We start from the raw sequence: 19,018 nt of genomic DNA, 5'->3' as shown, positions 1-19,018 counted from the left end.
TTTTTTATCTACGTTGGATGTTTTTTTAAAACAGCAGTTTGAAGTAAACACACACTAATTCTCCTTTTTTCTTTTTTCCAACTTTTCACAAGTTATACTTTTATTTCTGTTTGTTCTTTGGTCTCAATCTGTCAAAAGTGAAAGAAAATGCCTTTAACTTTTGTTGATAACACCAAAGCTGCCTTGAATACATCCATATCTTGTTCATTCATGTTTGACAATCAGCCTGCATCTCAAAGTCCAGTTTGCATTGTGGTTTCCGGGTTTGTTCACTGTAGTGACTGAAACTACTAGTCAGTGAGTGAACCTGGTATCAGCTGCTGCAGCTGCAGAGGATGGACTGTGGTTTACTGTCTGTGTAGATTATTTATGTTTTTGTACTGTGTAGCAGTGAACAGGTCATTATGATTTCCATGTTTCTTTTTTTTTTACATTTCATTTAATGGGAGAGATCATGTTGTTGGTGTCAAATCTCCACATGTGATTGTGTTTGATGGCTGTAACTGTTCTGATTTTGAGTTTGAAAACCTTTATGTGTGCTGAAAATGTTGAGCGACAAACTGTGTTATCAGTCAGCTCAGATAATTATGAGGTTTTTACACAAGAAGACTGATATAACTTTTACTCTGTACATTTTTGTAAGACTTCATAATAAAGGTACAATGCAGTGAATTAATGCAGGATGTATCAGTGCTCATTAACAAAGAATCAAATCATTAAGACTTAATGTGATTAGTTAACACTTAATAGTTTGTCAGTTAATGAATGTAAATTCACCGATACTTCTACTTAGTTACTAGCTAACTGTATACAAAGTAGTTGAAACTAGCTCCACCTCCAGCAGCTACAACAGTAACATGCTGCTCTAACACTGATGCTTCACTATTAATAATCTAATGATGTCATATATAATAATATATCAGTCGGAGGGACCAAACCACTACTTTTACTGCAATACTTTAACTACATCAAGCTCATAATACTTATGTACTTTTACTGTAGTAGGATTTTTCATGCAGGACTTTGACTTGTAAGTATTTTTACACTGATGGATTAGTACTTTTACTTAAGTAAAAGTTCTGAGTTCTTCTTCCATCACTGTGTACCACCAATTAGCTGAATTCCAGTTACAGTAAAGAGCTTTTTATACTCAATGAAGCTGCTTTTTTTTGTCAAACTGGTTGTTGGATGCAAACATCAACATGTGGCTGCATGACCCAATGACCTTAATGGTCATCACCTTTACAAGCTGGCAACACTAGACGGATGTATTGTATCAGGCTTTCATTTTATATCCACAATAACTGATGTTATAAAAACTGTTGGTTAATGGATGAAGTAACTGTAAGTGTAAAGTACATAAGGACTGAAGGATACTTCCTGCAATAATTCATGCATGAAATCATCATGACTCATGTGTTAATCAGTACTTAAGTATATGATTTGTACCTCTATTATAAACTGTTACCTATTTTTTTATGAATACATTTTAGTTTCAGTTTTAACTTTTTGTCTAAAAATAAATAAATTTGTGGTTATTGTTTATATTGTCTGTTATTATGTCCTGATATGCTATTCTATGTCAGTAGGTGGCAGTAATTAGACATGAATCCTCTGAGGACGTCCCAACTCATAGATCATTTCATTAGCTCTACAGTGGACAGAGGAAATCAAACCCAAGAAGGTTCATACTGTATATGCTCAGACTCTGGTGCAGCCCTGACTGGTCTCAAACTTACCATGATATTCTTTGTGAAATATTGCAATCTTTATGTAGAATTATTAATATTAAGAACAGTTGTAATGGGTACCAGCTCCTGTAGGCGTTTGAGGAAATGAAACAGTGAGTCAACTTGCCAAACATTGACTAAAAACAAACCAAGTAGTGTTGGCGGAAGATAAATGTTTGATTTGGTACAAAATGAAGAGGTTATGGGAAGGAAGGAATTTGTGTCAGATCCAGCTAGAAGTGTGAAGGTCACTGTGGAAATGTAGAAGATACTTTGATTATTAGGATTAGACTGAGAAACTAAACTACATTCATCTCTACACCTCATTGGGAAGCATCTAAATGGAAACTGTGAGGTCTGCAATCAAACAGAGATCAAGTGATTTTGCTTTATCTCTTATATGCAAATGAAAGACAGTTATTAAGAAAAAAACTGGAATGTAAAGGAATTAAACATTTAAAACAATCTTCACACTGTAGGTTATAATGTGAAATGTAGAACTGTTATTGGTTATGTTTGATATTTTTACAGCTGATGACTGAACAGGAGTAAAGCAGATTATATTCTGTGAGAGACAGAAACATGTAATAATGTTGAAAGACATATTACATATCATCATTATTTCATATGAACAATTGAAATTAAACCAACTGGTGCTGAAAAGGAACAACATGCTGCATTGACTCATCACTGTTTACAACTATTTCCAGCATGTGTTCCAGTCTAGCCTGTTATTCAGTGATCATACTCGGGACCCGTAACAACTGCACCAGTAAATACAAAATTCTACAAAAGGAAAATATGTGTTTGTGTTTGCAAACCTAAAACATAATGTACGGTTTTATGTTCAGTGAGGTCTGACTGACACTCAACAGGCCATCTAATATTAATTAATTTGCAAGATTTCTAAAATCCTGCTTTCACTTAATCATTATGGGGTACTGAGTGTAGATTATGAGGTCAAAAAAATGAATTTAAAATGATTTTAGCATAAGACTGCAACATAACAAAATGTGAATAATTGAAGGGGTCTGAATACTTTCTGAATGCACTTTACATATAAACTAACTAACTTTATTGCTTGATCCTCTAATCAATAAATGTTTTTTCTATCAGAAAAAGAGGACAGAAGAGAAAAAAATGCATAAATCTGTTTTCAGTTTTTGGACTTTTTCTCTAATCTTTGACTTTTGGTGAAATATTGGATCATTTGAACATTTATTGAAATGAAACCATGTGAGAAGTTTAGAAGGAAAAATCACTATTTGGTGGAGCTGTTAACAAAAAGAGTGGGGGGAAAACGCACATCAAGAAAACTTTTACAGGTGCTGGATCAGAAAACAAACTGAAGGCCAAAATCAGCACAGCTCAATCAAGCACATAAATCCTTCAAAGAATCAATTATTATTAATAATACATAAAATAAATGATACAGAAATTAAATAGAGCCTCAACAGCAGTTAACATGACTCTGATAAGTCTGACCATTTTCTCTAAGGTAACATTACATCCTTCACTGACACAGTGAAACTAACGTGAGTAACAGTGAGCTCCACGATTAAATAACATGTAACATTAATTGATCAGTGGGAAGTTTAACTTTTCCCTGTACGGCCCCTGTGAGAGGTGGCTCAGGGAGACCATGGCAGGTGGAGGTGGCGGTGGAGCTGCAGCTGCAGGCTGCCCGCATGGCTGCATTAAATTAAATTAACAGCAAGGCTATTTGTTTTATTTTATTGTTGTAGGCTGTATGCTCAGTTGGCAAAGTTTATGCAGAGTTCATTCTGCTGATTAAAATACATTTGTTGGATCATAGCGTTTGTGTTTTATTGCTGTTTAAATGTAGGCTATTATATGGCTATTTAAACATATGTTGGTAGTTGTTCTATATGGCCAGAATTCTGGAATATTAACGGACATATTGGCCATTAGGTGGAAGATACATCCTACAGATGCATTCATTTTTTGTTTTTCAGTTGATTTATATTTAAAGTTCAAGAAAACCACTGTTAAAAAGACAAGTTCTTTTTAAAAAGTTCAATAAATGCATGATGTTTCTAAAGTCAATGAGTAATCATGATCCCGATACTGACAAAAATAATCGTGATTATGATTTCTGCCATAATCAAGCAGCCCTACCCCTCTATACTAAGAAAACACATTAAAAAAGAAAATAGATAAGCCAAATGCTGATTCAGCCCCATGGTGATGGTTCAGTCTGACAAATAAAGTCCCGAACAAACAGAATGAAGATTAAAGGAAGATATTAGTAATAAAGCTGCAGGAAAGTACTGCGTCTCCAGCAGTTCAGATCACCCTCAAGGTCTCATGAAACTTTTTCTTAATTTCATCAAAGCCGTCAGCTGTCTGCTCGACAACACGCTGGACTAAGCTCCTTAAAGTGTGATAGTAGCGATTCAGTTCCTTCAGCTCAGACTGCAGTCGTTTCTCCATTTGTGGACGCTCCCGTTGAGCTTCACTCGACATCTTCTCGTACTTTCTCTTCACAACTTCTATTTCCTCCTGATGTTTGATCGAGTTGAACTCTCTGAGTTCTTTCTCCCTCTGATCCAAAATATTCTCCCTCTCCTGGTAGTTGGGGTTGGAGTAAAACTTATCTCCGTTGGTACGTTTCATCTTCTCCACTTTCTCCAGCAGATCCAGGACCTGACCACGATCGTTGCATTTGTTGTTGTTGAAGACGTGATATCTGTTCTCCACCTTCTTCAGGATCTCCTTCAGCTCACCTCGCACGCCATTCAGCATCTGTTCAAAGTCTGACTTGACCTCATCTCCATGGGTGAAGAGGATGATGGTGTATCTCCAGAAATCCGCCCCAAAGATCTCCTCCACCTTCCTAACAGCGTCTCCATCTTTGTCTTTAAAAACCCCCGCCTGGATGACCAGCAGGATGGCGTGGGGCCCCGGGGCCGACATGTTGATGCATTTGTAGATCTCTCTCGTCACTGCATCATCAGCCTGCAAGGTGTCAAAGATGCCAGGAGTGTCGACCACAGAAACCTCTCTGTCAAAGACTTTATCTTTCGCTTTGCTGCATTCACTGGTCACTGAGGAGAGAAACATATTTTACTCACCAACAGCGTCACCATGACAACACTCAGAGTCTCATCTTAATCATCTTTCATTCACTGTACATGCAGAGGTTTCCCTTCATGTTCTGTCTGAACACTTCATTCCTCTTTTCCTTCAATTACTCGGACAAAAATAGCACAAAAACATTTGTTGATGACCTTTTCTGTTGTCTTCACTCTAGCGCCTGACTCTCATTTAGTTTTAGTCATTGATAAAATGTTTTTATAGGTTTTTAGTCCAATTTGAGTGATTTTTGTTGGCTGAAGTCAATAAACAAACATTCTAGTCTTTAGTTACCATGGTTACAGGTCTCTGTGTGTGTGTGTGTGTGTGTGTGTGTGTGTGTTACCTGAGGCCTGACTGACAGCAGCTCTGAAGGCATCTCTTCCCAGTATGTTATTTCCACTGGAGCTCTTTCCTGCTCCAGTCTTCCCAACAAGAACCAGCCTGACTGCAACAAGAGACACAGATCAGTGATATCATCAGACTTCTTTATCCAAACCTGCCGCCTTTGTTACTCACCACTGGCGGGCAAAAAAATACTACAAAAATGCCCCCACAGTATGATAAAATGCCCTGTAAGATACCCTTACAATGGAGTAAACTAGCAGTTATGGTATAAATTAATGTATCCTTTATGTAGACCATTAGGAAAACAAAGCAACCTTAAAACATTTTGTGGTTGTTATAGCTGACATTAGTCTATTCAGTTGATTTTGATACAGTACTACTCACTGGTTTGCTCAGTCACACCCCCTTTAGACTGTTTGGGTCAGTGGTCTAAGCTGTAGCCTTGATCCTACAACAATTTGTGAGGTCGGTCACATAGCAAGGCTTTTTTTCAATTTAAACAAGTTCATGGATTCAATTTTTATTAAAGAGACTTTACTGACGTATATAGATTGTATTTGCAAAATTGGTTTTAGATGTTGGCCTGTCCAAAGCTCTATACAATATGCTAGATGGATTGTAAAAAGCTAGGTAGATACATTTTTAGCCATATCTATACTAAATATTTAGTACAAACTGTAAATCAACCTTGTGGTGTAATAAAATCTGTACACAAATCAGAGTATATTTTATTCAAAATGCATTTACAACACAGTCACCAGATCTCAACCCAACTGAACACCTATGGGAGATGTTGGACTGACATGTTAGACAGCATTCTCCACCACCATCATCAAAACACCAAATGAGGGATCAACTATTTGAAGAATGGTGTTCATCCCTGCAGTAGAGTTCAGAGACTGTAGAATCAATGCCAAGGTGCACTGAAGCTGTTCTGGTGGCACATGGTGGCCTAAAACCTTACTAGGACATTTTATGTTGGTTTTTCCTATAATTTGTCACCTGTCTGTATCTATCTATCTATCTATCTATCTATCTATCTATCTATCTATCTATCTATCTATCTATATCTATATATATGTATATATATCTATATATATCTCTATCTATATCTATATATATCTCTTTCTATATCTATATATCTATCTATCTATCTATCTATTTCTCTTTATATATACAGTACTGTGCAAAAGTTTTAGGCACTAAAAGTAAAGTGAGAATGCTTACAAAAATATTGCTATAAATTGTTTTAATTCATCAATGAATTTCTTACAAAGTTCAGTAAACAGGAGAAACCTAAATTAAATCAATATTTGCTGTGAGCAGCTTGGCCTTTAAAACAGCAGCAGTTCTCCTTAGCTCACTTGAACACAGTTTTTCATGGTAACTTGCAGGTAGGTTGTTGTAACCATCCTGGAGAAAATAATGTTGCTCTGTGGATTTATTATTTAGGCCATCTCAGGTGCTTCTTCATGTAATTCCAGATTGACTCCATGATGTTGAGATCAGGGCTCTGTGGGGGCCGAACCATACCATCTGTTGCAGGACTCATCATTCTTCTTGTTGCTGAAAATAGTTCTTTATGATTCGAGCTGTATGCTTGGGGTCATTGTCATGTCATGAATAAATTATATATACATATATATATATATGTGTGTGTGTGTGTGTGTGTGTGTGTGTGTGTGTATATATATATATATATATATGTGTGTGTGTATATATATATATAATATGTGTTTAGTCTGATACGAACAGAGAGATGTGCAAAAACTGCACGATGGACGTTTAGTTTCTGATTTACTGAAGTTAACTGTAACTCACAGTCTATAGATTTGTCCAAACTGCCGGTGCTGCCTCTTCTGGTCTTTGCTTCCACTGTTCAGACAGACAGGTGAGAGAAAGACAGACAGGTGAGGTGTTTTATTCATACTTATTAATAATCAGTGCTTGTATTTAGTGTTTGGTCACCTTATTTAAACAGATTTAGTTTGTTAGTTTCTGGTTTGTTTTGTGTGAAGCCTGTTTACTGGAGTAGAGAGGCAGCAGGAGTATTTTCTTCAATAATTAACTAGAGCTGCAACTCATGATTATTTCCGTCACTGATTAATTAATCTAACTTATTAATCATTTTGTCTATAAAATGTCTGCTGATATCATCAAATGTGTTGTTTTGTCAATTTACAACTGCATGATTCGGATCCAGGACATTAGAAAAATTGAGAATACATGTATAAAAAAATACAATAATGGCCTGGATAAAAGTCACAAAAAAGGATATCCAAAAGGATCTAATATTTATCAGAGATATTTTTATGGACAGGGAATTTAAACTGTAAAATCCAGAATAGAATTTAAAATCTTTCTCTTCACCTACAAAGCTCTTCATGGTCAGGCACCATCATATCTTAAAGAGCTCATAGTACCCTATTACCCCACTAGAACACTGCGCTCCCAGCATGCAGGCTTACTGGTGGTTCCTAGAGTCTCAGCCCTAGTTATGCTGCTATGGGCCTAGACTGCTGGGGGACTTCCCATGATGCACTGAGCTCCTCTCTCCTCCTCCTCCTCTCCATCTGTATGTATTCAAGTAGATTTAATGCATGTTGCTAACTTGACTTCTTCGCAGGAGTCTTTGTGCTCTCTTGTCTCATAGGAAACCCAGACATCGGGGGCTGCTGTGATGATGGCATGGTCCTGTGGGTGTCTTGTCTTGACACTTTCTCCTACTGTCAATGCTATTATTATTACTAGTCATATCTCTATTATTATTATTATTATCATTGTTATTGTTATTATTGTTGTTACTATGCTTCTCTGTGTCTCTCCCCCTCCCTCTTTCTCTCTCTCTAAACCCAACCGGTTGAGGCAGATGGCCGCCCACCTAGAGCCTGGTTCTTATTGAAGTTTCTTCCCGTTAAAGGGGAGTTTTTCCTGGCTGCTGTCACCAAGTGCTGCTCATGGGGGAATGTTGGGTCTCTAATAATTAATAAGTGGCACAAAAATAACTAAAATAACTAATAAGTGCCCTGAGATAACTTCTGTTATCATTTGGTGCTATATAAATAAAACTGACTTGACTTGAAAGGACCCAAATAATAAGATCTATAAAATGGAGATAATATATCACAGTTATTATGAATCTAGCTAAAATATTTGATGTGAGATGGAAGAGGACACATAAAACAAATATTATACATAAAAAAATTTTAAAAAATGTATAGCTTAAGATACTCCCTGAGCAAACCCACTTTTTTATTATTTCATTACTTTAATTTCTTAATCAAATGTATGAATACTACTATTGTTACCACTTTTTTCTCCACTTAGTCCTTTTTTTCTCTCTTTCTTATTCAGGATGTTGGGATCTTGGGGTGAAGCATAGTTATTGTAAAGCTGTTTGATCCTTTTTTTTTCCTTTTTAAGAATTAACTATTGTGAAGGATCACAATTAACAAATAAAGAGTATACAGAAGAAATCAGTTTTATCATGTTTAGTTTAACCATTGTAACATCAGCAGTTGTGAGTGGAAGTTAAAAAAAAAAAAAAAAAACTGCGTCACACATTTATCACGTTGAAAACAAGACTTCCACACAGAAAACCAACTAACAGAGTCATCAGTCATGTAGAATACAAATATAGAGATGTATTTTAAAGTTTCCCTAAAGTTTGTGCTCTCAAACACGAGGACAGACAGGTGCAAAAACATGTAAAATGTAAAAAAATAAAAATAAAAAAAATAAATAAAAAGACTTACTGAGTGTTTCACTGTCTGCCATCTCTGCAGCTGGTTATTTCTCCTCTTCAGTCAACTGGTGGCTCACTGCTGCTTCCTGTCTCTACCTTCAAAATAGCAGCAGCCCAACACGTTCTGTCTCTGAGGTTTAGTCCACATTGACTGCTTCATGAATTCATTCATTTACCACTAAGGAAACACAGAGACAGACACACACACAGAGAGAGAGAGAGAGAGACAGGTATGTGTTAGTTTTCTTCGGTGTGCGCTTTTAAGAAAACTCCTGTGCTGTTATTTTGAAGCAGATGACTTATTTCCGGTATGAGCTCCTCTCTGGAAGCGCTTCTCCTCGGGAACTCGACATAAACCGAAGTATAAAAAGAAAACAGAACTAAGGAGTTTAAACTCAGAATAATGGCGCGCGGATTTCTGAGCCGCTCTTGGCTACTCGCCTACCCAGGTGAGTCCAGCTGTCATTACACTCCGATATACTGGATATACTCTCCATATTTATTCATATTGGCAACACAACTGTGCAAACCCCGTGGTGTAACGTAGAGACAGGACGACTTTTTAGTGAGATCATCAGTCTCCACCACATTAGTTGTGCATTACAGAATGAAGCTTGACTGATGGTAATATTATTAAAGCTAGACTGGATATGTATTGCAGATATCTGAAATTCTTCCTAGTCAAAATAAACATTTCAGATATCCACAATCACATTCTTCCTAGGACAAATGACGTCGCTCGTGTGTATTGTGCTTTGAATTTCAGATATTCACAATTACACTTTTGCAGCAGATTTCTTACTAGTCATAACTGAAGTCAGCATTTGCTGTTGGTGAGAAAAGAAAACGCCCGCTGGTGTGGTCACTAGATATCGCACTACACATGTCCTAAACTCAGAGATAATTTCTGGCTCGACCACAGTAGGGCGTGTGTGTGTGTGTGTGTGTGTGTGTGTGTGTGTGTGTGTGTGCGTGCGTGTGTGTGTGTGCGCGCGCGCATGACTGAGTAACGAACTCAGCTCAAACCGTCAAAGTAGGCAGTGCGGATCAAAGATTAATCATGATTCTGTTACTGCATTTCTCGCCTCAAATGTTTTCAGAAACATACTTTAATGTAATGTTAGCTGTAAAATGAGATTGTGCTATTGGCTGTAAAAAATATGGACGTAATCACTGTGATGTGGCTTTTAAACTGCCATTTTGAGGCCTCAAATTTAGCGATTTGACCATTGCCATCTTGGATTTCATCGTCGCCATGTTTGTTTTTTGGAGCCAGAAGTCACAATATTTGGACATTTGGGTGGAGCTGTCCATACCACTAGCTGCTAGCTTGATTAGCATGGTGCATTTACAATCTATGGTTAACAGTGATAACATTAATGTTAATGCTAATTACTAACTTCGCTTCTTCCTCAGAGTTTCTGTGCTTTCTCGTCTTGCTGGTGTCTCTGCCTCCAGAGCAGTGGCGTCTGGATCTGTGGCTGAGGACTGCTTGCTTGATGCCCACTGCTACCGCTATTATAATTAGTCATATTTTTTCTATTATTTTTCTATTATTATAATTGTTGTTGTTATTATGCTTCTCTGTGTCTCTCTCTCCACTTCCCCCCCCCTTTCTTTCTTAACCCAACCGGTCAATGCAGATGGCCGTCCATCAAGAGCCCCTCCTCCAGTTTTTCCTTTCCGCTGTCACCCAAGTGCTGCTCATGGGGGAATGTTGGGTCTCTGTAAATTAAAGAGTATGGTCTAGACCTGCTTGATGTGAAAAGTGCCCTGAGATGACTTCTTTAATGACTTCTTCTTTAATAAGAAGTACTACAAATACTAAAAAGTTAACCAACGTTGTTGTTAAATGAATAATGGATACTTTAAAGTAGTCATTGAGCATGTGCCAGAGGGTGGTTGTGTATTTGTAACACATGATGAAAAAAAACTGGTTTGTAATACAAAAAAAACACAGTCATCGGTGTCTTATTAATATTCATAATTTGGTGCACAACATTGCAATACAACCATAACCAATAACACAAATAACCCAAATTCTCCCTTTTTCAATGGACAACTACATCTACTCACAGAAATGGATCCAGATCCAGATCCAGATCTCACCATCGTCCTGCTGGGAGACTCGGGAGTGGGTAAAAGTGCTTCAGGAAACAGCATTTTAGGACGAACAGCGTTTGTGTCAGAGTTGTCCTTTAATCCGGTAACGGAACAGATCTGTGAGCAGACAGGAAGGGTGCTTGGGAAAAAGATCACAGTCATCGACACTCCGGGAATACTAGACTCAGATGTGGAGATCAGGACCAAGTGTCAGGACGTCCTGCAGTCAGGCAGACCTCATCTGTTCCTGGTGGTGCTCAGAGTCAGCCGGTTCACTGAGGAGGAGGAGAGGGCTTTGGAGGCAGCTGTCAGAGTCTTGGGTGATCAGGGGTTAAAAAACAGTTTCCTGCTCTTCACAGGTGGAGACACTTTAAACACATCTCTGGAGGAATATATCTTTCAATTTAAAACAAGTGCACTGAAAGAGTGGGTTCACAGGTTTGGAGAAAGATTTCATCTGTTCAACAATGAAACCGACGACCGGCAACAAGTCAAAGAGCTGCTGCAGAAATCAGAGGAGCTGAGAGGCTGCAAGGAACTTCCAGGATTCAACCTGCCAGGTACATCACAACTGTCTGTCTGTCTCTCTGTCTGTGTTCATTATATTCATAGATCACAGAATGATTCACAGAATGTCACGACTTTATTCACCATTCAGCTGTTCTCTGATGTTCAAACATGATTCAGGAGTCTCCATCACCCTGCTGGGAAACTCAGGAGTCGGGAAAAGTTCGACAGGAAACAGCATCTTAGGACGAGAAGCGTTTGAGTCGAAGCCTTCCCTCAAACCGGTGACGACACAGATCTGCGAGCAGACTGGAAGTCTGCTTTGGAAAGAAATCTCAGTGATCGACACTCCGGGAATATTATGTGCTGGTGCTGAAGAGAAGATTAAGGCCTTCTGTCGGGATGTCCTGCCGTCCTCCAGACCTAAACTGTTCCTGGTGCTGCTCAGAGTCGGCCGCTTTACTAAAGATGACCAGAGGGCTGTGGAGGCGGCTATTAGGGTTGTCGGGGATCGGCACTTTGAAACCTGTTACCTGCTCTTCACGGGCGGAGATGCTTTGAAGAACGTCACACTGGAGGAATTTATTTATGAAGATAGTGAAGGTCCTCTTCCAGACCTGGTCCGGAGGTTTTCAGAGAGGTATCACGTATTCAACAACGAAGACGGAGGACAGGAACAAGTCAGAGATCTGCTGCTGAAGTCAGGTAAGCTTCAGATCATACATCACATGTTATAGTTATATGACTATATATCTACAGTTATATAAACTCTGTTTGTGTTGTTTTCTTTCAGCTGATCGTCTCAGGAAGTCTGTCCAGCTGTTGAACCGGAGGATCGTTCTGATTGGACCGTCAGGAGCCGGGAAGAGTTCATCAGGAAACACTATCCTGGGCTCAGATCAGTTTACATCAGACTGTAGCTTTGAGCTGGACAGTGAAGAGACAGTCTGTAAGTCAGAAGCAGTGGAGGGTCACTGGGTCACTGTGGTGGAAACTCCTGTACTTAAAGTCAGAGATCCTGACCTGCTGTTTGAAGAGATCAGGAGGATGATGATGGAAAAATATTTTGTGGTGATTGTGGTGAGAATCGGCAGGATGTCCAGAGAGGACTCAGTCCTGATCAGAATACTGTCAGAAAGAATTATCAGATGGTTTTCAGATAACAAGATGGTTCTGTTCACTCATGGAGACGAGCTGAGAGGCCGGTCCATCAATCAGCTGATCCAGTCCAGCAGCATTGTGTCTCGGTTGGTGTCCAGCTGTAGAGGTCAATACTGTGTGTTCAACAACATGGAGACAGGAAACAGGCTGCAGGTCAGAAAGTTCATGAACATCATCGATGAGATGGTTGTACCTAACAGAAGAATGCCCGGGATCATTGATAGACAACACTTTCTCCTTCATCGTTTAGCTTTTTCACACACCCGTTCTTACCTGCATCGAGCTATTAGACATCTTAATGAAGCTTATGAAGGGCTTGAAAGACGATTATAGATCTCGGTGACAGAGGTTCAGTAACAGCAGCTGAAAACACCAACCTGAAGCATCATCATCATCGTCATCATCATCAGAGCTTCATGGACAGAGATAAAGAGCAGGTCAGTATTGATCCCAGAAATAACTGATCAGCAGTTATCAGTCCGTATGAGGCTGCAGCTCATGTTTCACTGACAGACTGCTTCTGCATACATGTTACCGTGGTTACATAACTATCCTGCATATGTACACAGGCAGATCATTTATAACAGTGGTAGGCAAACAGCGGCCTGTGGGCCACATCGGGCCCTTTCAGCTAAAATATGTGTCCCACTGCTAAAAATCCAAACCGTGACATCATGTTCGATAAATCAGCTATAGGTAAAATAAATCCATCAGTGACAATGTTTAAATCTATTACATTTGTTGAAACAGTTGAAATAAAGTCAGTGAATGCTGTTGAAATGAGATTCTAACACACATCTGAACATCTACTCACCTCATCTACTCTCTAACCTTGAAGCCTTTTCAACTGCAAATCACCAAATGGATTATTACCGATCAGACTGAGGTAACAAACATCTGTCACATCTGTTTGATCTGTATATATGTATCTTTAGCTGCTGCCTGCTGTGTTTCTTCAGATTGAAGCTGAATAAATATATTAAAATGTAACTGTAAATAAAAAGTTTTTAGTGAGTAACTGAAGTGTGTTGTTATTCAGATTTCAAAAGTTACAGTTTCAATCATGTACATATGTTTTTATTGATATATATAGATGAACTTCACTGTTTCATATTATTAGTATTTTAAATTCACATCCATATTGCTGTGGATTTAAATATCTACATGTGGTAACATTTTTGGACATTTTACAGAGAGGGTGCATTAAAGGATTTAAGTTGGTTGAGTTGTAGTTTCATATAGTCACCATCCTAAAATAATGGCCTAAGTTATTTTTTGACAAAAATGGGGTTTTTTGCCTTAATCATCTACTCATGATGCTGACCACCTCTGGTTAAATCGCCTACATCCTCAGTTGAACAGATCATGCGATTCTACCCCTGTAGTATAATGGCCTATGTCAAGAGTGTGACTAAATTGTCATATTGCGTAATTATTTTGTCTTTTTATTCAGTCTTTTTAGTCAGCATTTTAGTCAGCAAAATAGCTAAGTCCATGGAGCTAGCATTTAGCAAAGAGTGGAAAGGCTCCAGAATCTGTGGCTGTTACAAGTGATTACAAGGCTTTCTGTTAACCCTTTTCTGCCTTTTAAATAATATACAGTTTTTGTCTCATTTTTTCCACATTACATGATCTAATTAAGAAAGATTTGAATACCATATTGTAATCTAACAGTTAGAAATTATGTGTATAACTAAAAAATTACAAAGGATCCTCTTTACTTTTGTGTTTTATTTAATGAAAATCTCACTTGAACATAATATTAGCAATCATAAAATCATTTGACTGGTATTATAGTAGCCTGTTGTGCAGTGTCTAGAGGCAGCTTGTGCACCCCTAGGGGTGCATGCACACCATGATGATTTTTTTGTGTTTATGTCCCGTTAACCCCACCATCCATCATCTTCCACTCTGGGTGCAGGATTACCCAGAGTTCATAGCACCCTCACAGCCTTGATGTGACGACAGCGAACATGTCACAGTACGTCTGACTGAAGTCCAGAGGTGGACTTTGTATGATATGGTATGATATTGTATGGTATTTATTTATCAGGACAGTGTACAGTTTTTAACCAGAGTTAGCTCAAAGCTAATTTACATCTGCAGACCCCCACAATCAACAACATACAACAGCACAACAACAAACAGTACAAAGCAAAAAACACACAGAACACATTATACAAAATACAAAATACAAAGCTACACAAAATAGCACATCCCATACACTCACAATGTCAACTAGAAATTAATAATGTAAATGTCAAATTAAAAGAAAGATTACCTGCACTAATGAGAAGACCATAGATGAAATTTAAATTCAGTGGTTACAGAGCTGAGTGGTTTTTAGTAGATTTTTTAATTTTGTTTTGAATGTATTGATGGAACTGCAGCTCCTCATATCATCAGGTAGGACATTCCACTGAGTTGTGGCTTTCACAAATCAACACAAATAATAAATGTCAGCCTTTTATCAATATTTATGAGAAATACGGTACTAAAAATTGAATACAATACACATAATTTAAAAAGTTATGTGTGTTAACTTGGAATGACAGGAAAAAAGTATTGAACACGCTAACTGAAATGTAGTTAATACTTGGTGGAGAAGCCTTTGTTTACAATGACAGATTCAAGACGCTTCCTGTACGAAGAAGCTAATCTCTCACAGTGTTAAGGGAGGATTTTGGCCCATTCTTCTAAGCAGACAGTCTTCAAATGTTGAAGATCACCACTCGTGAATCTCATTTTTGCACAGGACACTTGTGGATTTTGTCCCCCATCACATACATTGTACGTCCATTACAAAGGGGATCTTTTTATAGCCAGTATGAACAGAAGGAATGATTACAGCAAGGAAAATCTCTTTCAGTGCTCATATGGGCACCTGACACACTTGAAAAAACGTGAACCTGTCCTTTAAGATAAAAGGTAAAGAAAAGTAAAGCCTGATCGCATGTTCATAGCCTGGATGCATGGGCACAGATGTGGGTATGGACAGTGGGGACATGTCCCTATGTAACAATATCAAGGTGTTGCTGAATTGTCCCTACCAATATTTTTTACCGATCTCAAATTATCTCTCCGTTTTAACTCCACATAATGTTAACGGTGAGATCTATGCGGAGTTGCCTTGGGTTAGTTGGGTTATTTTGATAAAGAGTGAAAGAGTGGGATATCCATATAATCAATCCAAACATTTATCTTCTTTGAAGTAAGTGGGAGAAATATATACTATTTAATGCCATCCCTTCTCTTTTCCATGAGTGGATCAGAAGCAGAAGCACATGTCATTAACATATGAACATTATTTATAAGGTAAATTAACCACAGCATGTCCAACTGATTTTTTTTTGTTGTTTTTTGTTTTTTGTCTTTTTATAAGCTTGAATGAATTTTTTATGTTTGTTCCTCTTTTTCCCCAAAACTGTACAGAAAAAATGATATCAAATTTTTATGGTTTTACTCAGAGTTAGTGTGCACAGGATTTCATTTAAATTTTCAGCAAACCTCTAAAGGAAGAGGTTTTTATCAAACATCAAATATGAGGACAATATGTTGACTCATAGGTGACTTTCTCTTTAATTTTTTGCAGAACATTACAGCAGCACACAGTGGTGGAAGACGTAGATCCTTTACTCAAGTAAAAGTACCAATACATCAATGTTAAAATGGTCCCGCATGAAAAATCCCACTTGAGTAAAAGTACATAAGTATTAGCAGCAAAATGTAGTTAAAGTACAAACTACAAAATAAAAACAACCTAATTCCAAAAATAGAAACATGATACCAACACATTCTTACTGATTTGGTTGCAGTAGAACATTATATTCATGTTTCCATCAAAGGTTTGTGTAATATATTAGCTATGACAATTTTTTGACCTTATGATTAAAAACTAGCTAAAGCTGATGTCACTTTCCCCACCTCATGTATTGCATGGTCATCTTCCTGTATGATGATTGCCCTGCCCATCTATGTGATGGCACACCAATGAGGGCATGCAATTTTAATTATTTGTGGTTTCACAGCTAGGGCTCAGCAAAAAAAAGGTTTTTATTTTCTCTCATCAGACGATGAGTCCCATTTGACCCTATGTCCCAATCAGCCTTAATTGGTCCTTCTTCAAATCTTATTAACAGCAATAACTTCCAACATGACCACCAGCACACTTATTAGAGAGCCTGAGTTTATTGATTTAGACCATAAAGACTCGTTGAAAAAAATGATTGACTAAGTATTTCTAGAGAGAAGTTGAGATTTTTGGATCGGGGGGTCAGTTAGAGCATCTAGCAGCCACCGCTGGCACTTTAAAGTACATCCGCATTGGCTTCAATTTCAAGCTGTGATTGTTGCCATTTGGTCTTAACTCATGCATGTATACATAAATTACCATTACAATACATGTTCATACACTTAATGTACCAGTTTGAACACATTCAGGATCCTGTTTGGAATAAGACCAGTTGGGACCTCACTCACCTGTTTTGACAAGAGTCAACATCCACAGAATGACCACAACCAGCAGAAACACGATGCACTTGACCCCAGTAATACTCCTGAAAAACTTCACATGTCAGTGCAGCCCACAAGTAAACAGCCTGCAGCACTGTACTGGAAAGAAAAGAAGAGAGATTTGAGAGTGGGTATGACAGTTACAGGCTATGTGGTCCAACTGACTTTTACTGCTTCCTGCAATTAAGATCAGCATAATGTTGAAACTTGCCTGAAAGGACCTTTGTCGGGACAAGCAACCTGAACAGATTGGCTGTGTCAGGCAACCTCTTTTATATAACTCTTATTACCTGTTTAATTTAGCAGTAATTTTTAACAAAGGTTTTGATTTTTTGATTTGTCACCCCTTGTAAAGCAAAACATGTTTGTAGTACAAGTACTGTAATTAAGTACAGTTTTGAGTTACTTTACTTTAGTATTTTCATTTTATACCACTTGTACTTTTTACTCCACTACATTTATTTAACTGCTAAAGTCACTTTTCAGATTAAGATTCTACACAGATGATAATATAACAAGTTTATGAAATTCAACTCATTGTTAAAGATTAAACCAGCAGTTTCCAACCTTTTTGGCTTGTGACCTCTCATGAAAAGCACTGATAAACTTCTGGTTTGTACTTGCTCAGAATGAGGCTTGTTTTTTAAAATAAAAGTCACAGGCAGAAATTGTATTGGTAATGGAAACTCAGGATGTTTGTGTGTGTGTGTGAGGAACAATTTGAGTTTTCGATCTGTGTGTGCGTGTGTGTGTGTTTGTATGTGAGCAAGTTCTATCTTTGTGAAGGCTACATTCAATCCTATTGAGATACACACCAAGCAGCAGGCTCACTAAAAATGTCACTGAAATTTTCTAGTCTGTATTTAAATGTTTTGTGCTTTTATGGTCCATGTTTCTAGATGACCAAAATCCTCTGGTAAAGTCAATCAGTCTTAGCTTTTACAAAGATTATCCACCCTGTGACTGGTTTAACAGTTTTTAACAGATTGTGTGTGTATGTAGACACAAAGACACTGTATGTGAAATGCAAATAAACTTGACCTTATTTGACTGTCACACCTGCTGTTCCAACACTGAACTGGTTCGTCAGGTTGTCCATATTCATGTCAAATTGTCAGCATTAAAATCTGGATAACCTGGTTATCCATGTACGAAGAGCAGGGGCCCAGATCTGTGTGAGCATCACACACACACACACACACACACACACACACACACACACACACACACACACACACACACACACACACGCACACACATACTTTGTCATAGGTCACTTGTGGGGACAGTACATAGACTTGCATTCATTTTCTGGAGACTTACCCTAACCCTAACCATAACCACTAGTCACCTAACCCTAACCTTAACCACTGACCCAAAAATCAGCCTTCTCTCCAATTGGTTACACGGCTTTTGTGCCAAATTGGACAAGCCATCAACAATAAACTGGTCTTTAGTCTGAAATTGGTCTCCGAAAGTAGCCTATGACAGGCACACACACACACACACACACACACACACACACACACCTAGATTAACTCATCTGATTTCCTGTACATGGAGAAGGGAGGAGCAACACCAGGTGATCCAGTGTTAAGTCTGTTAGTTCAGACTCCATTTTAAGATGACGAAGCAGAGCAGAAGGGGAAAAACTGAAGTTGAGTGTTAGGTGAGTGTTAATAAAACATTGTTATTATTTTACTGCCAAACTCTCTGAGCCAGTTGTCTATCTGAGGACTGTAGAGGGAAGAAGAGTTAGAATGGACTTCTGTGGATGCAAAGAGAGGAAAGAAAACAGAGAGATACTAACTTCTTT

The 19,018-nt window shown here is 38.1% G+C and overlaps 2 protein-coding genes across 4 annotated transcripts; one reads left to right on the top strand and one right to left on the bottom strand.

Annotated features, from left to right (window-relative positions):
• Nucleotides 1-3,115: 3,115 nt before the first annotated feature.
• LOC137173053 (GTPase IMAP family member 7-like) lies at nucleotides 3,116-9,110 on the bottom strand. 2 transcript variants are annotated; one of them, XM_067577738.1, is made up of 4 exons: nucleotides 8,930-9,110; nucleotides 6,996-7,049; nucleotides 5,173-5,274; nucleotides 3,116-4,798 (listed from the first exon to the last, which is right to left on the bottom strand). In XM_067577738.1, exons 1-4 carry the CDS (start codon nucleotides 8,949-8,951, stop codon nucleotides 4,038-4,040), a joined length of 939 nt encoding a protein of 312 aa, XP_067433839.1. In that variant the 5' UTR covers nucleotides 8,952-9,110; the 3' UTR covers nucleotides 3,116-4,037. The 2 variants fall into 2 exon arrangements, with proteins under 2 accessions (XP_067433839.1, XP_067433840.1); XM_067577739.1 differs by lacking the exon at nucleotides 6,996-7,049 and having other exon boundaries at nucleotides 8,930-9,109.
• A 78-nt stretch (nucleotides 9,111-9,188) lies between these two features.
• On the top strand, nucleotides 9,189-13,739 carry LOC137173051 (GTPase IMAP family member 8-like). 2 transcript variants are annotated; one of them, XM_067577736.1, is made up of 4 exons: nucleotides 9,189-9,368; nucleotides 10,998-11,582; nucleotides 11,710-12,234; nucleotides 12,323-13,739. In XM_067577736.1, exons 1-4 carry the CDS (start codon nucleotides 9,323-9,325, stop codon nucleotides 13,021-13,023), a joined length of 1,857 nt encoding a protein of 618 aa, XP_067433837.1. In that variant the 5' UTR covers nucleotides 9,189-9,322; the 3' UTR covers nucleotides 13,024-13,739. The 2 variants fall into 2 exon arrangements, with proteins under 2 accessions (XP_067433837.1, XP_067433838.1); XM_067577737.1 differs by having other exon boundaries at nucleotides 9,247-9,368; nucleotides 10,336-11,582; nucleotides 12,323-13,738.
• Nucleotides 13,740-19,018: the final 5,279 nt, after the last annotated feature.

This window comes from Thunnus thynnus, chromosome 21, assembly GCF_963924715.1.
Source record: "Thunnus thynnus chromosome 21, fThuThy2.1, whole genome shotgun sequence".
NCBI lineage: Eukaryota > Metazoa > Chordata > Actinopteri > Scombriformes > Scombridae > Thunnus > Thunnus thynnus.
This window is presented reverse-complemented; position numbering and strand designations above follow the sequence as displayed.

What these genes read in the sequence shown, in the direction of transcription:
- LOC137173051 (XM_067577736.1), top strand. Translation starts at nt 9,323, where the DNA reads ATGGCGCGCGGATTTCTGAGCCGCTCTTGGCTACTCGCCTACCCAG. An exon ending in TTGGCTACTCGCCTACCCAG is followed by an intron (nt 9,369 to 10,997) that starts GTGAGTCCAGCT and finishes ATCTACTCACAG; the next exon opens with AAATGGATCCAGATCCAGAT. An exon ending in TCCAGGATTCAACCTGCCAG is followed by an intron (nt 11,583 to 11,709) that starts GTACATCACAAC and finishes AACATGATTCAG; the next exon opens with GAGTCTCCATCACCCTGCTG.
- LOC137173053 (XM_067577738.1), bottom strand. Translation starts at nt 8,951, where the DNA reads ATGGCAGACAGTGAAACACTCA. An exon ending in GGCAGACAGTGAAACACTCA is followed by an intron (nt 7,050 to 8,929) that starts GTAAGTCTTTTT and finishes CTGTCTGAACAG; the next exon opens with TGGAAGCAAAGACCAGAAGA. An exon ending in TTTGGACAAATCTATAGACT is followed by an intron (nt 5,275 to 6,995) that starts GTGAGTTACAGT and finishes CTCTTGTTGCAG; the next exon opens with TCAGGCTGGTTCTTGTTGGG.